The sequence below is a fragment of the Quercus lobata genome, chromosome 3 (genome assembly GCF_001633185.2).
Source record: "Quercus lobata isolate SW786 chromosome 3, ValleyOak3.0 Primary Assembly, whole genome shotgun sequence".
Classification (NCBI taxonomy): Eukaryota; Viridiplantae; Streptophyta; class Magnoliopsida; order Fagales; family Fagaceae; genus Quercus; species Quercus lobata.
This window is the reverse complement of record NC_044906.1, coordinates 66,872,435-66,890,501: the sequence shown is the minus strand read 5'-3', so window position 1 is coordinate 66,890,501 and position 18,067 is coordinate 66,872,435. Positions and strand designations below refer to the sequence as shown.

Here is an 18,067-nt window from a genome sequence, read left to right as displayed (position 1 = left end):
CTGATGACTTCAAGGGGGCTATATAAGAGAGAGGAGTCCCCATGAAGAATGGACCGGAAGAAAAAATGAGGAACTTAGAACAAAAGAAGAAGAGAGGAACCATAGCCTTCGATCATAAACAAAGATACACCTCATACGTCTTCTCGGACCGTATATCTAATGGACATGAAGGAGATTTTCTTATTTTCGATTGTTGTATGGCCCAAAGTTAACTAGCATGCACTTCGTTAGGACCTAGTTCTGTAACCCACTCTCTACAAATTCATTGTTTAGGGCTCCTTGGGCTAGAACCCCATAACTGTTGGGCCTAGACCCCGAACCGTGACCCTACAAGAGGTATTTTGAAACAAAAAAAAAAAAAAAAAAAAAAAAAATCGATCCAAACATGGAAAGCCCCTTAAATAGTAGTATAAATAAATTAAACAAAGCTATAAATTTCAATTGGCCGCTAGTTAATATCTCATAGCAAGCTAAATAAGGGAAGTTAGGAGGTTGTTTTTCAACTCATTTAAAGTTGCTACCAAACATTAGAAAATAAAATAGTTTTATAGAAAATATTTCTTGAAAAATGACTCATTTTCTAGAAAACGTCATTACTGAAACAAACAGAGCGTAAATTACAAAAGGAAGTTCTTAACTTTTAGTAACAACAGTCTTTTCATAAGGAAAAATAAAGCCAATGGGTATAAAAGGCATATGCTTAACAGCTTACAATTAATGGAGTCTGAATACCTTAAGAAATAGTAACATTCCTTTCTTTTCGTGTTACTGCATTAAAAACAAGTAATCAATGGAGATCTCTCAAATCTGATAAATTCTTCATATCACCAAGTTCCCAAAAGATAATTTCTTTATTTATTTTAAATAATTTGGTTTTTTTTTTAATGGAAATTTTTAATAATTTGTTGGTTACACATGGGAGGGGGATTTGAATACTTGGAAAACATCAAATTAATTAAAGATGATTTAGTCTTCATGTGTAAATTTAACCATCAATGTGCTTAATCTTTTTTTTTTTTTTTTGGGGTCAAAGACAAGATTGTTATAATAGAACAAAGATAATAATTATCATCTGCAAGTAAAGAACATTTTCCTTGAAGATAGATAGTCAAGGCAGTAAGGAACAGAATTAACATATACAAGAACATGATCATTAGCATTGATGGAGATATGTTGCCAATTTGTTATTTTTAGCACCACAAACAAAAAAAAAACTAAGCTACATCAATGGTGACATTGTTAAATTTTTAACAAACTTGCTATAGTAAACTGCCATCTTTGGGGCAGTCTATTGTAGCAACAAAGGAATAAAAAAATATTTGTTTATTCTTTGTCTCTTTCTTCTCTTGTTAAAAACACCATTTTCTCTCTTTTTTTTGCCCTCTTTCTCTCTGGTCTTCTCTTCTTCTTCTTTTTCCTTCTCTCTTTTTCTCTCCAGCACCTCCCTCTTTTCTCTCTCGACTGAACCAAATTGTTTCTTCTCTTTACTCTTGCCTTTGGGTTCGTTGAGATCATTGTTTGGGTTCGTGGTGGTGGGTCAGTGTGGGTTCATGGTGGTGGGTCGGTGTCGGTGTCAGTGGGTTCATCCTCTCTCTCTCTCTCTCTCCGTTTTTAATATCAATGGTCGGGTTGTGTTGGTTTTGGTTGTGGCAATGGTTGGATTGGTGGTTTGTTGATTGGGTTGTTGTGGTAGGTTTTGGTCACAGTGGTAAGGTTGGATTGGGTTGCCAATTGTTGCGGTAGTGGTGGGTTGTTGATCGGGCCATGGGTTGCTATGGATTTGGTGGATTATTGATCTGCTTGTGGTTTTGGGTCACATCGTGGGTTGCAGTGGTGGTGGGTTGTGGGTGTGGTGGGTCGGCTTATGGCGGTTGGGATGGGTTCTGATTAGGGTGGTTTGTGATGTGTTCGTGGTCAATGGTGGTGTGGTTGGTGGGCTTGTGGTGAGTTTTGATTGGGGAAGAAAGGTTTGGTGAGTTGGCTTGTGGTGGAAGAGAGAGAGAGAAAGAGGGGAAGAGAGAGAAATAGATGAAGAAAAAAGAAAGAATAAAAAATAATAATAAAAAATTAAATGAAGTGCTAAAAAAATAGAACCATTGATGTTGGGTGTGTTATTGTGGGAGGCAATGGTGACTTCAGGAATTTTTCCCAAGGTGTTCCTATAAGTTCCCAAGAATTTTTCCCAGGGTAGCAAAAGAATAAACAATAAACTATAAGTTCATTTGAAATATTAATAAAATTATTAATTATTATTGTTTAGTTGTTTCATTAATTTGTTTGTCTTTTATAAACTATAATTTGTTATATTTTATTTCATTAATTATAAAATTATTAATTGTTGTTTAACCTAACATAATTTAATTTTTTTGTCTTTTATAATGTATTGATTAATGAAATTATTAATTATTGTTTATTAGTTGATTTTCCCAATTAATTATTAGTTAATTAAATTATTGTTTATTAGTTGCACTAGCACACATCTCATCTCATGTGCATTTACTTCCCCCAATTCAAATATCCCACTCAACAGACAAGCCTCATGCTTGATACCCCCAATCACAAGAGCCAACTACCAATCAGAAAATTTAACAATCACAAATCACAATACACATTACACTAAAAGACAATTAATATCACACCAACACCAACGGATAAGATAAAGCCAAATTCAAAAGTCAAAAACCAAGCAAAATATTAATAAAGTTAAAGTTTCAACCAATTACAGATAAAAGTTAGTCTTAAAGAACAAAGAGAGAGAGACTCTTATTCATTTCATTTCAGTGATTTCATGTAAAAAGAGAGAGAGAGACTGAGAGACTGAGAGAGAGTTAGAGAGAAAAGTTAGAAAAATGAAATACCTCACAATTTCTCCGACTCACTTTCACAGCGCCCCCATAGCTATTTCATACAAGCTCCTCAAACCCTAAGCTCCACCACCAGAGACACAAAAGATGCCTCCAAAGCTCGATCCCTCATAGGTGGTGGACGTGTACGCCCGAATGGCGATCAGTCCACTAGGTCTCTCCCCAAAGAAGATTGGAGAAGACATAGCCAAGGAAACCGCCAAGGATTGGAAGGGCCTCCGCATAATGGTCAAGCTAACGGTCCAGAACCATCAGGCCAAGGTGTCTGTGGTGCCCTTCGTTGCCGCGCTGGTCATCAAGGCATTGAAGGAGCTGGAAGAAGATGAAGAGCATCAAGCACAACGGTAACATCTCGCTCGACGATGTCATCGAGATCGCTAAGGTGATGAAGCCTAGGTCTATGGCGAAGGATCTTAGTGGGATTGTGAAGGAGATTCTGGGAGCTTAGGGTTTGCTTTAGCCTTTAGTGATTTGCTCTGTATTGGAGTTTTTTTTTTTTTTTTTTTTTTTTATTAGTTCAAATTTTTTTTTGGGCTTCCTTTTTTTTTTTTTTTAATATGAGGGTGTTCCTAATTTTTATTGAGTGTGTTCCTAATTTATTTTTAAGGGTAAACAAATAAAAAAATTTAATTATTATATATAAAATTTTTTTTTTCCAGGTCAGGGTGTTCCTAGGAACACCCTGACCATAACGTGGTGTCGCCACTGGTGGGAGGGCCGAGGACTAGGGCATCTAGTCTGAGGATAAACCAGCCAACCCAAGCAAATAAACTCAATTAGACCTCGAGGGTTACACTTACCCGAGGAGAACTAAAGAGCCAAATGATAATTGGCATCCCGAAAAACCCAAGGACAAGGAAGTAGATGACAAAAGGGAAGTACAAGACATGCAGGGGTGAGGGAAGAAAGTTTCCTAAAGGAGACACCTCCCACCTCCGCATTCAATACTCTGCACCAACTTAGTTAGCTACATTAATGACGAAATGACTCCTGAATAGTGGCTCCACAACTCACAGCTCTTTCTACCACCTCCAAAAGGCTCCTGATGGGATAAGCATCCAAAGTTCTCCTTTGAGACGTATAGATGGAGGGTTGAGATGTAAGAAAACTGACTATATAAGGAAAGGAACTCCCTAGAAAAAGGGGATGAACATTTTCCAAGAAAAAAGAAACAAGTGTGAGAATAGAAAATTACCCTGTAAAGAAATATCAACCTTACTTATCAATACTAAGTCTATCCTCGAACCTGCCTGAGGAAGAGTTCACACTGAGTTATTGTTCTATTCGCTCCTATCCGTTACTCTAGTTCCATTAGTCTTAGACTTATGATTATCTCGGCATTGCACCTGAATTAGAAGCTCACTCTCTTAAAAATTCATTGTTTGGGCTTAGTTTGAAGATCTAGGTTTCACTATTCTAAGTGGGCCTTAGACTTTTCTTTTTGAGTCCTTATAGTTATAAAGTAGTGTGTTAAAATAAATAAAGTAAGTTTTTAAGAAACTAAAAGTTAAAAAATTCAGCTCCATAAATGCTAATGCTCTAACACCATTACCCTGAGACCATTACTTGGGCTACACTCTCAAGTCTCATCAGCACTTTTTCAAATGAACATATTTGGTGAGCATAACAATAAAGGTAATTTTTGCAACACCTAGAAAAAAAGTATGCATTTGGATCCAATCATGTTATATTAAATATTTAATTTGTTAGATTAAATGCATAAATTCACCATCTCCTAATAACTTAAGCTTTTAGGACAATCGATAATTTAACATGGTATCAGAGTAAGAGGTCTTAGGTTCAAATTAAATTATTATTATGAATTTTCTTATGAAATTTTTTTAGCCATTTTTGTTTTAATGGAAATGGAAAATATTAAAGTTTAAAAATATATATATGCATTTAATAAAATTTTTTATTAAGGCCTATTTTTAATTTTTTTTATTAAGGTTCAAATTAAATTATTATTATGAATTTTCTTATGTTATTTTTTAGCCATTTTTGTGTTAATGGAAATGGAAAATATTAAAAGTAAAAAAAAAAAAAAACAATTAATATGGTTTTTTAAATTTTGAAACTAATTTTTATTTCATTTAATGTTTTTAGTCATCATAACCAAATAGCACATAGCCCACGACTTAACCCAAAAGCCCGATGGCCCACCAGGCTAATGAGTGGCCCGGCACGATGTTATTGAGGCCCATGAGTAGCTCAGTAGCACAGTAGGTCAGGTTGTGAGCTAGTTTTTATGCCCATGGGCATTCGGTGGGCTAGCCTAGTAGCCCAGCCCGTTGCCCAGCCCAATAACTCATAATTCATAACAAAAATATGTAGGAGGTGTATGAAAGATGATCTTGAGATGTTATAGAAGAATTTCTTAAGATAACTCTCCTAACCACTAAGATACTTAAAGTGATCGTACTAAATTTAGTTTACTAAATATATAATTTTCTAGTAGTCTAGCAACTTTAAATTAACTATTTGACATTTTTTTTATATTAAAGATAAAAATAAAAAATCATTTAAAGCCTTAATAAAAAAAATTAGATAGGTTTCCATTAACAAAACAAAAAATTAAATAGATTTGATAGTAAAACAATTTGTAATTAAGTATTAAATTATTTGATTCTTTCATTTTAAAAAAATAGATTGATTATTTCTTTATAAAAAATTGATTATTTCCTTATAAAAATAATAAAATAATATGCTAACATAAGCCCATGGGTAGTCCATTAGGCCTAACTCTGCAGCCTAGCCCACTAAAGACAAAATGGGCATTGCCCATGGGCAGGGTCATGAGTTGGGATTTTCTCTTTTGACCCAGCCCATTAACTAGTTAAAAGCCCACTATACCCAGTCCATTGTGTCCATGGACCAAGTAAAAACGGGCCAGGCAGGCCGACCTAACCCATTGATGACCCTTAGTTTTTAGTCAATCAAAATTAACAAAACTGAGATAGAGTGGTTAATTTTATCATTTTTTGAAGCTTAGGATCAATCCTCAATTGTAACTATGAAATTACACACACACACACACACACACACATATATATATATATATATATAAAGTTACCGTTTTGAAAATTGACCAATACCTCAATAGATCCTTTTACATTTTGTCCTTTCTTTCTTGTAAACATCCCCCATTATTTGGTGCCACAACTTATGATTTTTTTTCTTGAAAACATCCCCCCATTGGGTAAAAAGTGTCGACCATCTGGTACCACAACTTTTGATTTATTATTATTGTTATAACCTCAAATAATTGATTTGAAAATTTGGCACTATGTTGTCAAACTCTTTACTGCCAAACACTTTCAAGTCTTTTTCATATGTTGACAATACATATAAATGAGAGGTGCTGCTTTCTCTAGAGTAATAATATTTCCCTGCATGAAAACCCCATCCCAATGTACGGACTGATAAATTAGAGTATTTTATTTGAATTAATTTCGGGACATGTTATATTTCACTATTCTCAATTTTATAATTTATTGAAGTGATTGACTGTGAGTGGTAGACACTGTTTATCCATCACATTTTATATGGATTCATAGGTTGTTTTTTTTTTTTTTTTTTTTTTTTTTTTTTTTTTTTTTTTTCCTACCATTCACAATTGACTACATCAACAAGTTGTGAAAATGATCATAGTAAAGTCAGTTGAGTATGAGTATTTTTAGGGATGAAAGTATGTTTTTGTGGGTAGAAAAAAAATCATACCTCCTCGTAATGGATTTTTTACATTGAGAAGAATTATCTCTCACTTCTACAAAATAGAGCCCCAAAATTCGATTTTTTTTGGGTTCATTTGATTCCTATCATTCTGGTCTAGTGTCATATAGAGGATAGTGGGGCAGGTCAATGATTTGATTCACGAGAGAGAGAGAGAGAGAGAGAGAGAGAGAGAGAGAGAGAGAGAGAGAGAGAGAGAGAGAGAGAGAGAGAGAGTTGTTGGGGTGTAATAAATGCAAAGATGACTATTTTACACGGTCGATGCTTCTTTTTAAGTGAGAGATTTGATGATGTGGTGAGGCCGGTCGAACAACCTCCCTTAGTGTTGCCTTGTTTGAATAAAAACGATATTCCATTGTTGATAATTTCAGTTAGTCCCAAGCTTCATGTCATTGGGGCATGGGCTACCTCATCATCCCCATATAACAATTAAAACTGATTTAAGAATTTGTTTGTTTTGGTGGTTTGAAGCTATTGTTTTTTTAAGTACCAATTTTTTGGGGCAAGGGATCCATGGCAAGTTTTTAAAATTATAATGATAAATATATTTACATGTTTTTAAAGCCTAGACACTCAAAAGTTATACTTGAATCCTCCAAGAATTCAATTGGCCATGCCGAAAAAGCTTTATTTTTATTTGGTGACACTATTTTTTAAAAAATATCTAAGGCAAAGAGTGCTCATATATCCATTCCTAACATTAACTAACATAGTAGTATTGTCTAAAACTAATTTAACTTTTCTAATAGCACGAGAAACCATAATTCAAAATTGTTAAAATACTGATTGTCCCAAAAAGTAGTTTTGGCCCACACGTAAGAGGAAGTGTTAGAAAAATGTGATTAAATGATTAAATTTATAACTCAATAGTTTAAACTTTTGGAACAATCGGTAATTTAACAAAAACCAATTAATTAGTTGCTAGTGCATACATGTGGTATAAACATTATATTTGAGTTTTTTACCTCAACAAGATATCGTTAAATTGTCAAAAGTCTCATAACTTGGTGATATCATCTTATATTTTTTATGAGGCAAATCAAGGTTTGAATTCCCCTTCTCATTTATTGAAACAATTAATTAATTATTTTTTAAAAAAAAAATCCAAGGCTAAGTTGTTAATTAAAGTTCAAATTCTCCAACTAATGCCCAAAAAGAAAAGAAAAGAAACACACTCTTTATAGCTAAAAAAAGGAAAAGAAAAAAAATAGAACTGTGATGTGACGGCCCATAATCTTTTGGGCCTAGTTGGTGCACAGTTAGGTAGGATGTACCTACAGATTTCACATGCAAGTGAAGAGGACCACTCAATTACTCAAAACACAATATGGCCTACTTTTCTTTTGGATTGTTATATGCATCGTGCCCGGTCATTCTGGGCAATTTTTGAGGATAACATTTTATTCTCCACGCATTGCATGCTTTTCACATTGCATCACCCACTAATTAATCCATCATGACCACCGAAGCAATAATACGCTGTTGTAATGTAATTGACATTGGCCACCATCCAATGCCCCATGACTAGTTTACCAAATCAATAAAAATGAGGTAAATTAAAAAGCACTTATAGTGATACATCATTTAAATAGGATTCGATAGGGTTTGGATATTCATTAATCACCAATTTTAGGAAATATTTGATGAAAAATTAAAAAAAATTATTAAAAAATAAGCCAATTTTTTTTTATTTTTTCACAAAAAAGTTTCTTAAAATAGGTTTTTAAAGAATGCCGGTAGTAAAACCTAATAAATAGTTTTTTAAGTACAAATTATGTTAACCTTTAGCTTACAAATTATGTTAACAAACATCTAATGCTAAAAAATAAATTATCTATATTATATATAAGAGAATTCCCTTTTTTCAACTGGATTTTTATGTAGTTCAAAGACACCCTCATTAATGAATGGTAATTTCATTTAGAAATAAGGTTATAAATGACAACTAACAAATTTCATTTTTAATTCAAAAAGAGAACTCCTAAAATTTATGATTTTTTTCCCTTTATGTTCAAAAAAGAAATTATAGTTAGTGTTTATTTCTAAAATTTATACTTTTTATTTTTTTGAAAATAAAATATTTCTAAATTATAAATTATAATAGATGCAAATTATTAATTTTTACCCAAATAAATATAAGAGCTTTCAAACACGCACATGCTGAAAGGCTAGTATATAAATAATAAAACTAATCAAGGAGCTATTTGTTTTATAGAAAGGAAGTGAGAGAGAAATAAAAAGATAGTTAAAAAATTATCTTGTATTGGATACTTTAGTCTCACATACGGGTAGGGGTAGGCCTAATTAAGGCCACTAATTTAAAGTATTTGTGCTTTTTAAGTAGAATGCATGGTTCCAAAATATAACCTACCACACGCTTGTGCCTGCTGAAACCTATATTTCGGCACACATGTTTCTCTTTTTTCATGTGATATTAGTGAGCAATGTTTACTTCTCAAAGTGTAATTGATTGAGCACTACAGCGCTACCAATGAACCATGCATTTGATGCGTGAAAAATGTTTACTTCTCAAGTGTAATTGATTCACGTTTCATCTAAGATGTTTGGAGCTTGGACCATCACCGCATTCATCAATGATTAGTTAATCATGGAGATCATATCGATATTCTTATATAAAAAATGCTAGATCACAAATAATCACACAACTTTTCCTACAGTTCTTTATGTGAAAAGTTGTGAGTGATAAAAGAAAAAATGGTGGGTTCATGTAGGTTTACACCTCCACCGTTCATAACTTGGCACTTGACAAGTTGTGATAAAAGCTGTGTGATTATTTACGGTCCTAGCATTACTCTTCTTATGATATTCTGCTTCATGGAGCATTGTTGCGGATGCAGCTGAGCAGCACAAAATGAAAGTTATAAACGGTGATGATATTGATGACCCATCACTATACAGAATCCAAAAGACATTCCATTTATTGGAGGATTTTTATGCTTAAGTGCTATGAGATAAGTGGTCTTTAAAGCGTATCTATTAAACCCAAATTTGAACCATTCAGCCAAAAAAAAAACCCAAATTTGAACTTGATCCCATGCATGTACACTTTTTGGAACATTATGGGTCCGTTTAGATACCATTTATTTTGCTGAAAACGTAAAACTTAAAACTTAAAATACTGTAGCAAAATAATTTTTAAATATGTAAATAGTGTCGTGGGATCCATTTTTAATGAAAAAGCTGCTGAATAAAGAGGTTTGTGGGTCTCGTGAACAGTGCACGGGACCCACTGACAGACCACTTTCCAGTTGAAATGCGCTTCTCAACATGAAAAAAAAAAAAAAAAGGAAATGCAGACGCAAACGTGTTTGGTTTCATCAATACCCAAATTATAAATATGTAATATAATTTAATTTTTAAAGTCTTGTGGTTCAATAATATTGTCCAATTCTCACACAACAAGTGAGCTCATTCTTCACACCTTCACCCCACCCCAACACCCCACCCCCCCCCCCCAAAAAAAAAAAAAAACCACTAGTTGTAAGGGGAAAAAATTGAATTCTCTTTGTGCAAGACAGCTTATAGTTTATAAATGTATAGAGTCAATAAATGTTCAAATGAATACATACATGGCAAGTCATGGGTTAAGATTTTCTAGGATTCTTAGCTCCTTAATTGTGAAGTTTTAAAAATCTTATCCATTAATTGTAAAATGAGGAATAATGATCAATTCCATTTCCAAATCAATCCATTTTATGGCTAGAGATCAAGCATTTAAAAGTTTAAATGACATGATTCCATGTACATTATTTGATATAAGAAATAAAGTTTTAACAACAAAATAGACTCTCTCCATTTCACTTGAGAAAAAAATAATCCTACTCTTGAAATGAGTGGATTGAATTTGTCATGTAATTCATAATATTCATATATACCAAAACAATTCTGATTAAGGTTTGTTTAAATGTTAATGAGATATATGGAAAAATCCAATCTAATCATTTCAATATGAATTGATTCTAAAAAAATCACTATGAATTAATAGAATACTATAAGTCATGTTAGAATTATAGTTAAATGATCAAATTAACTATTTTTTGACAGTTTAAGCTTTTAGAATAATTGGTGATTTATTATAGTATTAGAGTAATTAAGAGATTCTGATTTTGATTCATGTCTCCAATCTACCTCAGGAGTGTTAGAATTATGGTTAAATTATTAAGTTCACAGTTTCTTAACGAACTTTTATGTGTGTATGTATGTATGTGTGTGTGTATATAAAGTTATTTGATACAATTAATTATAACAGAATATTTGGTATATATTTATATAACTCAACACAAATTAAAAGAAATATAAACAATACATTTACAAGAAGAAAAATGTCAAATAATTTGAAATGAAAATAAATTGCAAAAGTTACTACCACTTTTAACAAAGTGCTTATAAGTTATAACTAGTATGAGAATGATTGTGATTGGTATGATATCAATAATAAAATAAATAAATTCTTAACTACTTTTTTGTTGTGTTTAAAAATTGGCAAATCTATTTGTAAGAGTAATGTAATGAAGTTTGTAATATTCATAATTTAAACCATTTATGAAAGTTTAATAATTTTCCTTGTAATAATTTCATATATATCAAGAGATATGATTAAGGATTAATCACAAATAGATTATGGAGGATCTTGTATTTATTTCCTTAACATTGTGATTTTTTTCGAAAGACCAAAATGTCAAATTATTACTAAAAATGCTAAACATGGTAATTTATTTCCTTAACATAGTGATTTATTACTTTTTCTGTTTTGTAAATTTTTTCCCTTACAACAAGTAGAGGAGAAGAATTTATAATTTTATATCATACTCTCCCCTAGAAAGAATCGGAAAGGGTTCAATAACTCATATATTATTGTTTTACAAAACTTATCTGGGTTGAACAGGGTTAAAAATAAACATCAAACTTGACTTTAATTTTGTATTTTAATTTTAATTGTTTTTGTTGATAGGACAAACTTGACTTTATTGATTTGACAAGATCATGGAGTCAAACAATGTAAATCTAAATTAAAGATTAGTTACGGGATAAAATCAAAGTGGTTATTTATTAAGATATATTTTTGTCATGTGATGCATGAGCTGTAATTGTATTGTCCTCATATCACACGCCTATCATAATTTTCCTCCATCTATTAACTGTTATACTAAAATTCAACTTTTTTTTTTTAATAGGTAAAATTCAACCTTAAGAGAGAAGAGAGAAGAATGAGGATTAAAGTTTTTTTTTGGTCTTTTTCAATTTTATATTTTATCAAGGGTCCAGTTAATGTACATTAATTATTCATTTAAAAAAAATTATGAAAAATTAAAAAGACTGTAAAAAAAATTAAATTTTTTTTTTTTACTTTTTCATAAAACATTTTCTTAAATGGTCTATTAACATATGCTCTAAAGGCATTCATTAATAAAATTTTATTATCAATAAGTTTAGGCTTGCCGAAAATTTTACATAAATTTTCACCTTCCTCTTTTCTTTTGTGTTTGTGGTAGGGCCAAACAGGCGTGTGACAACTCTATACGAATAGTTGCGAAAAAAATTACAAGAACTTATAAATTTTTTTTTTCAATAAATTCAATGAATATAATAGAAGTAGAAAGATTTGAATTTTGAACGTTTTCGTAAAAAATGGTAGCAGACACCGGTCAAAGCTGTTAGCACTTAGCACATTGGAAGGTAATTAGATTACAACCTTACTGTCTTATGAAACTATAAATAGTTCCTACTTCTCTTAACAATCATCCACAACTATAACCGCTTAAGCCAAAAAAATGTTTTGTCCTCAGCTAAGCCACATGGACTTTCTGCAGCTCATATTCCTAATCTCCATTGCCATACCCCTGAGCTTTTCTTTGAACTTCCAAGCTGATAGCCATGAGAATAGCTTGAATTCTCATACAACTTATCAAAACTCTTCCTTGAGAGACCACATACTTGGGTTGGCTAATGATGCCAACACAGTAGATTGGATGAAGAAGGTGAGGAGAGAAATTCATGAGCACCCAGAACTTGCATATGAAGAATTCAAGACAAGTGAGGTCATTAGGCGTGAGCTTGATAAGCTTGGTGTTAAGTACCGGTGGCCTGTGGCACATACAGGCGTAGTAGCTACCATTGGGTCTGGTTCTCCACCCTTTGTTGCTCTTAGAGCAGATATGGATGCTTTGCCAATTCAGGTCAGATTTTTTTTTTAGTAAACTGTGCTGTTTTGGTTTCTTTCTTTTTTTTTTTTTCTTTCTATTTGTGTAATTATTATTATTTTTTTAAATTCTTGAGTCCGACACAAAGACATGATTTACTTTTTGGTTTCTAGTACTTTGTAAGAGTAAATATGTACGTTTTCCTTAACTCTTCTATTAATAATTTTTTCTGCTGCTGAATATTTATAATTAAGAATACATGCATTAAGAAGAAAGAGGGCCTTAAACCATCTCTATCGTCCGAGCAGAAAACTCAAGCAGAGAAGTTGGAGATGGTTAAAGGCTCGTCCCAATTACAAAAGGATGCTCACGAAGGAACATTAAGGGCCAAAAAATTTCAGATTCTTGGGTACAAGCCAGGGGCGGAGGGAGACTTGGACTGGGGGGGTGGGTGGGAGGGAATGGCCTCCCCTAATTTTTTTTTTTTTTAATTAATATATACATAGTCACCAATTTTAGCAATTTTGTTCTATAAAATCACACTTTGCCCCCTTAATATTATCATTGATTCATTTAGGAGTACTACTCTAGCCACAAAATTTTCTATAACATTTTTACAAACTGTTGTGGTAGTAAACTTTTATTGGTTTGCATCTGGGCTCATCACTTACATCGCATTTTTACTTAATAACCACTCATCACATTAATAATTTGTAAAAAAAAATTGTAATTTTAGCATTTTCCTCCTTTTAAAGCCAAATCTAAAATCTAAAGCAAAATAAACGAGCCCAAAAAAATTATTCAACAACAAAAATTACCAATAATAAAGCTAAAAACAATTAAATTCAATCAACCAATTTTATCTAAAACAAATAACTTGATCCTTTAAAAAATTTTAAACAAAATAATTTTGTCCATACCTAGATCCACACAAAAAAAAACTCATTAGCTGTTTAGCAACTTACCCAGAAGCTAAAGTCATCACACGCAATTAATTGTAAAACTGCCTCCTAACTTCAATTTCTGATTTCGTCACTGTGCAAGCCAAAAAAAATTGAAAATGTAAGGTGGTGGTTTGACATAGGGAAATATGACATAATTGTACCATGTGCTTTGCGGTATTGTCAACTAATGTGTTTTGTCAATCAGCCAAAATTGGTGATTATCTGGAAGTCAAAAAGTTCCAGATTTTGTATAATTGTAATCGTTTTCATCCACTGTTGCACGTCTGTTCACTCATTGGTACATGACTTATGGCATTTCTTAAAAGATTAGAGCACGACACGCCTGGGGGACAACAATTAATTTAATTAATATTTTTAATGAATAATTTAATTATTTTTGGATATAATATGTTCGTTTTAGGTTTTAAAATTAAGTAACAATAATAAAATGCTTGAAACATATTTAAAATTAATTTCAAGGCAATAATAAATAGCAAAAAAGTAAAATAACACCCATAAAAGGAATCACCGTAGGAATAAAACCATGGTCATAGTTGTGAACAGTAACATAAGTATTAGATGTTTTTGGATTACGGTGATGTGGTGCTACTTCCTCTGACATTCATTAGTGAGATCCACCATGAATATAAAGAAGAAGTACTACTGTATTCCAAAAGCATTTAATAATTTCTCATAAATGGTAATAACATCCTGTTTAGTTACCAAAAAAGACAAAAAAGACAGCATTCTGTTTCATTGGTCGTGGCCCACGTGGGGCAGTGGATAAAGAAGAGGAATTAGAGGTGGATACATATCCTTAATTAAGGGGTAAACTATGATAGTGATAGGATAGCAGCCTATCAAGAACAGGACATGGCCTATTTGCACATGTTTGAGTAGGCTTTTAAGATAAATTAAGAAGAATATATGTTACACACACGTGTGTATATATATATATATATATATATATAAAGAGGAAACAACATTGAATATCTAACTTTAATGTGTTTTTCACCCTCAAAAAAAAAAAAAAACTTTAATGTGTTTTTTCACTAAAATTAGATATGGTTTCTTGGCCTATATACAATGTTATATGCAATTCAAATATAAGCAAAGATTCTGATGATTTGACTCTATTAAGGCTTCGAAAATGTAAAGTATTTCAATTTTTGTTAGCTTGTGAGGTCTCTTTGATGTCATATTAAATTAGGAACTTAGGATCAAGTCTCGCCTTCATCAACAAATGGGAGAGTTTTCCTCTTGCTATGTAGGTTATAGGTCAATGGATCTCTTATAAACCAAAGAAAGAAAAAGCCTTTTCCTTCTTTAATTTGAATTCTAAAGGCACAAAGGGATTTTAAGAGTTCTACTCTTGCTTCAAAGATTACTAATAATCCTATAAGGTTTAACTATTAGGAAACTGTAAATTTAATCATTTAACCATTGTTCTAAGACTACCCTTGTTACAAAACTCTGTTGTCAAGACTCAGGGCTGAGTATCACAGACCAACCTTATCTCTAATGGTATTTCTATGACTCTCCTACGAGGAGGAAATTATGGGTACTTTATCTGTTGTTCAAATTCTGACGGTATTATTCTGATTTCAAGAGGTGCAGTGCTATGTGTTGTCTAGTAAAATGTATGTTCTTGTATAGGAATTGGTGGAATGGGAACACAAGAGCAAAGTAGAGGGCAAAATGCATGCCTGTGGGCACGATGCACATGTAGCTATGCTCCTGGGTGCTGCAAAGATACTGCAAGAACTGAGACACGAGTTACAGGTCTTGTGGACTGTAGACACATCTCTAATTTCTTAATTTTAGTATATTTCTGTGTTCCTCTCATTCACAAAATCACATTTGAATGTAGGGTACTGTTATTCTTATATTTCAACCTGCTGAAGAGCGTGGGGAAGGTGCAAAAGACATGATCAAAGAAGGGGTGCTTGAAAATGTAGAGGCCATTTTTGGGTTGCACTTGGTGCAAAGGTACCCTGTTGGTGTTGTTGCATCACGTCCGGGAGAATTTCTAGCTGGGTGTGGCAGCTTTAAAGCAAAGATCAGTGGGAAAGGTGGTCACGCGGCAATTCCACAACAGTCCATTGATCCAATTTTGGCTGTGTCAACGTCAGTAATCAGCTTGCAAAATATTGTGTCAAGGGAGATAGACCCCTTGGATTCTCAGGTATTAATAGTAATTTTATAGTCTGAGCCCCCATGAAATGAATTGGTCGTTTGGTTTACACTTTAATCTACAATGGAGTTGAGTTTTCATACATTTTATTACAAAAAAATGTAATATACTGTAGGTGGTTTCTGTTGCCATAATCCAAGGAGGGACAGCATTTAACATCATCCCAGAGTCTGCTACAATAGCTGGGACTTTTAGGGCTTTCAGCAAGAAAAGCTTCCTTTCTCTCAGGGAAAGAATAGAAGAGGTAATTCACCTACCTACTTTGCATAGCATTGTAGGTAGTTAATATGCATATCATTGTAAGGTTTTTGCATTTTATGAAACAATATATCTGGGAGACAATTTTTCACAATTTCCTGCACAATGGCTGAAACGGTATGTGGTGATTGGTGCTAATAAAAATTCTGTCGATGATAAACTCATGTGAAAGTGAAATTGCTTTAATCACAACTTGCTGTGTCAATAGCTATTAAAAAAATTGTGGAGTATTCCGAAAATTACTCTTGTGAAGATCCAAGAAAAACAAAATGTATATATAGGTCAGTCACTTGATAGAAGGCTACATATTAACTCAAATGGGTACTAAAAGTATGAAGATAGGACATTTTTGCCTATGATTATTTTTGAGTTTGATTTCTTTTTGCCAGGTTATAAAAGGGCAGGCAGCAGTACAGCGTTGCTCTGCTGAGATTGATTTCTCAGGAAAGGAACATCCCACAATTCCCCCAACTATAAATGATGAGAAAATTTATGAACATGTACGCCTTGTCTCGAGTGAGATAGTAGGAGAAGAAAACACAAAATTAGCTCCTTCCTTCATGGGGAGTGAGGATTTCGCTTTCTACTTGGATAAGGTACCTGGATCATTCCTATTTTTAGGCATAGAAAATGAAAAGATTGGAGCTGCATATCCTCCACATAGCCCTTACTTTTTCATCGACGAGAATGTGCTTCCCATCGGAGCAGCAATGCATGCAGCATTTGCACATTCATACCTTTCAAATTTAACGAGGAAGCTGCATTCTCCTTTCTAATAATAAGGTCCTATAGACATTTTTTTTTTCTTCACATTCTTCTTCAAATGATTCTTTTTAGGTGGCATATTACAATTAATCATGCTCTTTTTTAGCTTTATTTACAGCCATAAAAAATTTATTTAGAAAAAAAAAAAACACTGCTATTGAATATTGTTGGTTCTTATCCAAAGGTAACATTTTGGACATGGGGGTCCACAGAAAATGTCGAAGGCGCCCAAATCCAACTACCTAAACTATACATACCTTGATGATGATTGAATAGTGATACACCGTTGTATTCCACTTTGGCCGTTGGGCAACCCCAGAAATCAAAGTTCCAATTTTTGACTAATGAGAATTCTTATTAAGGAGCATATTTTTATTGTAAGATCGTCAACCAAAAAAAAAAAAAAAGCATAACAGACACAGATCCCACCAAATTTTATACTTCAAAAAAGGAAAAAAGGAACTGAGAAGATTATTACAAGTGAAATGCCAAGTATGCAAACACCAAAAACCAAAGCACAAGTAAAAAAACAAGGGATCAAATATTTAGCTCAGAAATGTAGCAATGAAAGCAAGTAGTCCAATCACCATGGATGAGTATGGGAGGTTGCTTGTAGAGCCACTTGGGGGAGGAGCAGGAGGAGCTGACATGGACGTTCCAGGAGGCATGACCATTTCATCGGCCATGTTTCCGGTCATGCTCACACTTCCCGGCATGCTTCCCCCAGTTCCCTGTGCAGCAATGACCATAACCAAAACCGCGAAGCAAGCAACAAAAATTGCTACTGTGGAATGAGAATCCATATTAATTTATAGTACTTTTGATGATGAACTGGTGTTTTTGGTCTGATAATATGTTGCTTCCAACTTCCATAGAATGTATAGCCTTATATATGAACGGCTACCTAGGCCAGTTGGCCATTTGGTTTGTCATGGCCAAGAAATGTACTAGTGGTCAATTTCACTTGTGATGCAATGGGCGTTGAGATCGATTCTATTTTCTTTGTTTATATATTTTTAGGAGAAAAAAAAGAGAGGATATACTTAGAATTTGTGGAAACCTATGTAAATATGTTGCTAGCCCGTCGAGAAGACCAAAGTAAAGGATACATCTCACCATGTTTTACTAAGTTTTGTGAATTTTGCTTTG

The 18,067-nt window shown here is 33.0% G+C and overlaps 1 protein-coding gene across 1 annotated transcript; it reads left to right on the top strand.

Moving 5' to 3' along the window:
* Window positions 1-12,287: 12,287 nt before the first annotated feature.
* LOC115982985 (IAA-amino acid hydrolase ILR1-like 1) lies at window positions 12,288-17,325 on the top strand. The gene is made up of 5 exons (XM_031105754.1): window positions 12,288-12,793; window positions 15,358-15,483; window positions 15,572-15,886; window positions 16,011-16,139; window positions 16,543-17,325. Exons 1-5 carry the CDS (start codon window positions 12,389-12,391, stop codon window positions 16,927-16,929), a joined length of 1,362 nt encoding a protein of 453 aa, XP_030961614.1. The 5' UTR covers window positions 12,288-12,388; the 3' UTR covers window positions 16,930-17,325.
* The last annotated feature ends 742 nt before the right edge of the window (window positions 17,326-18,067 follow it).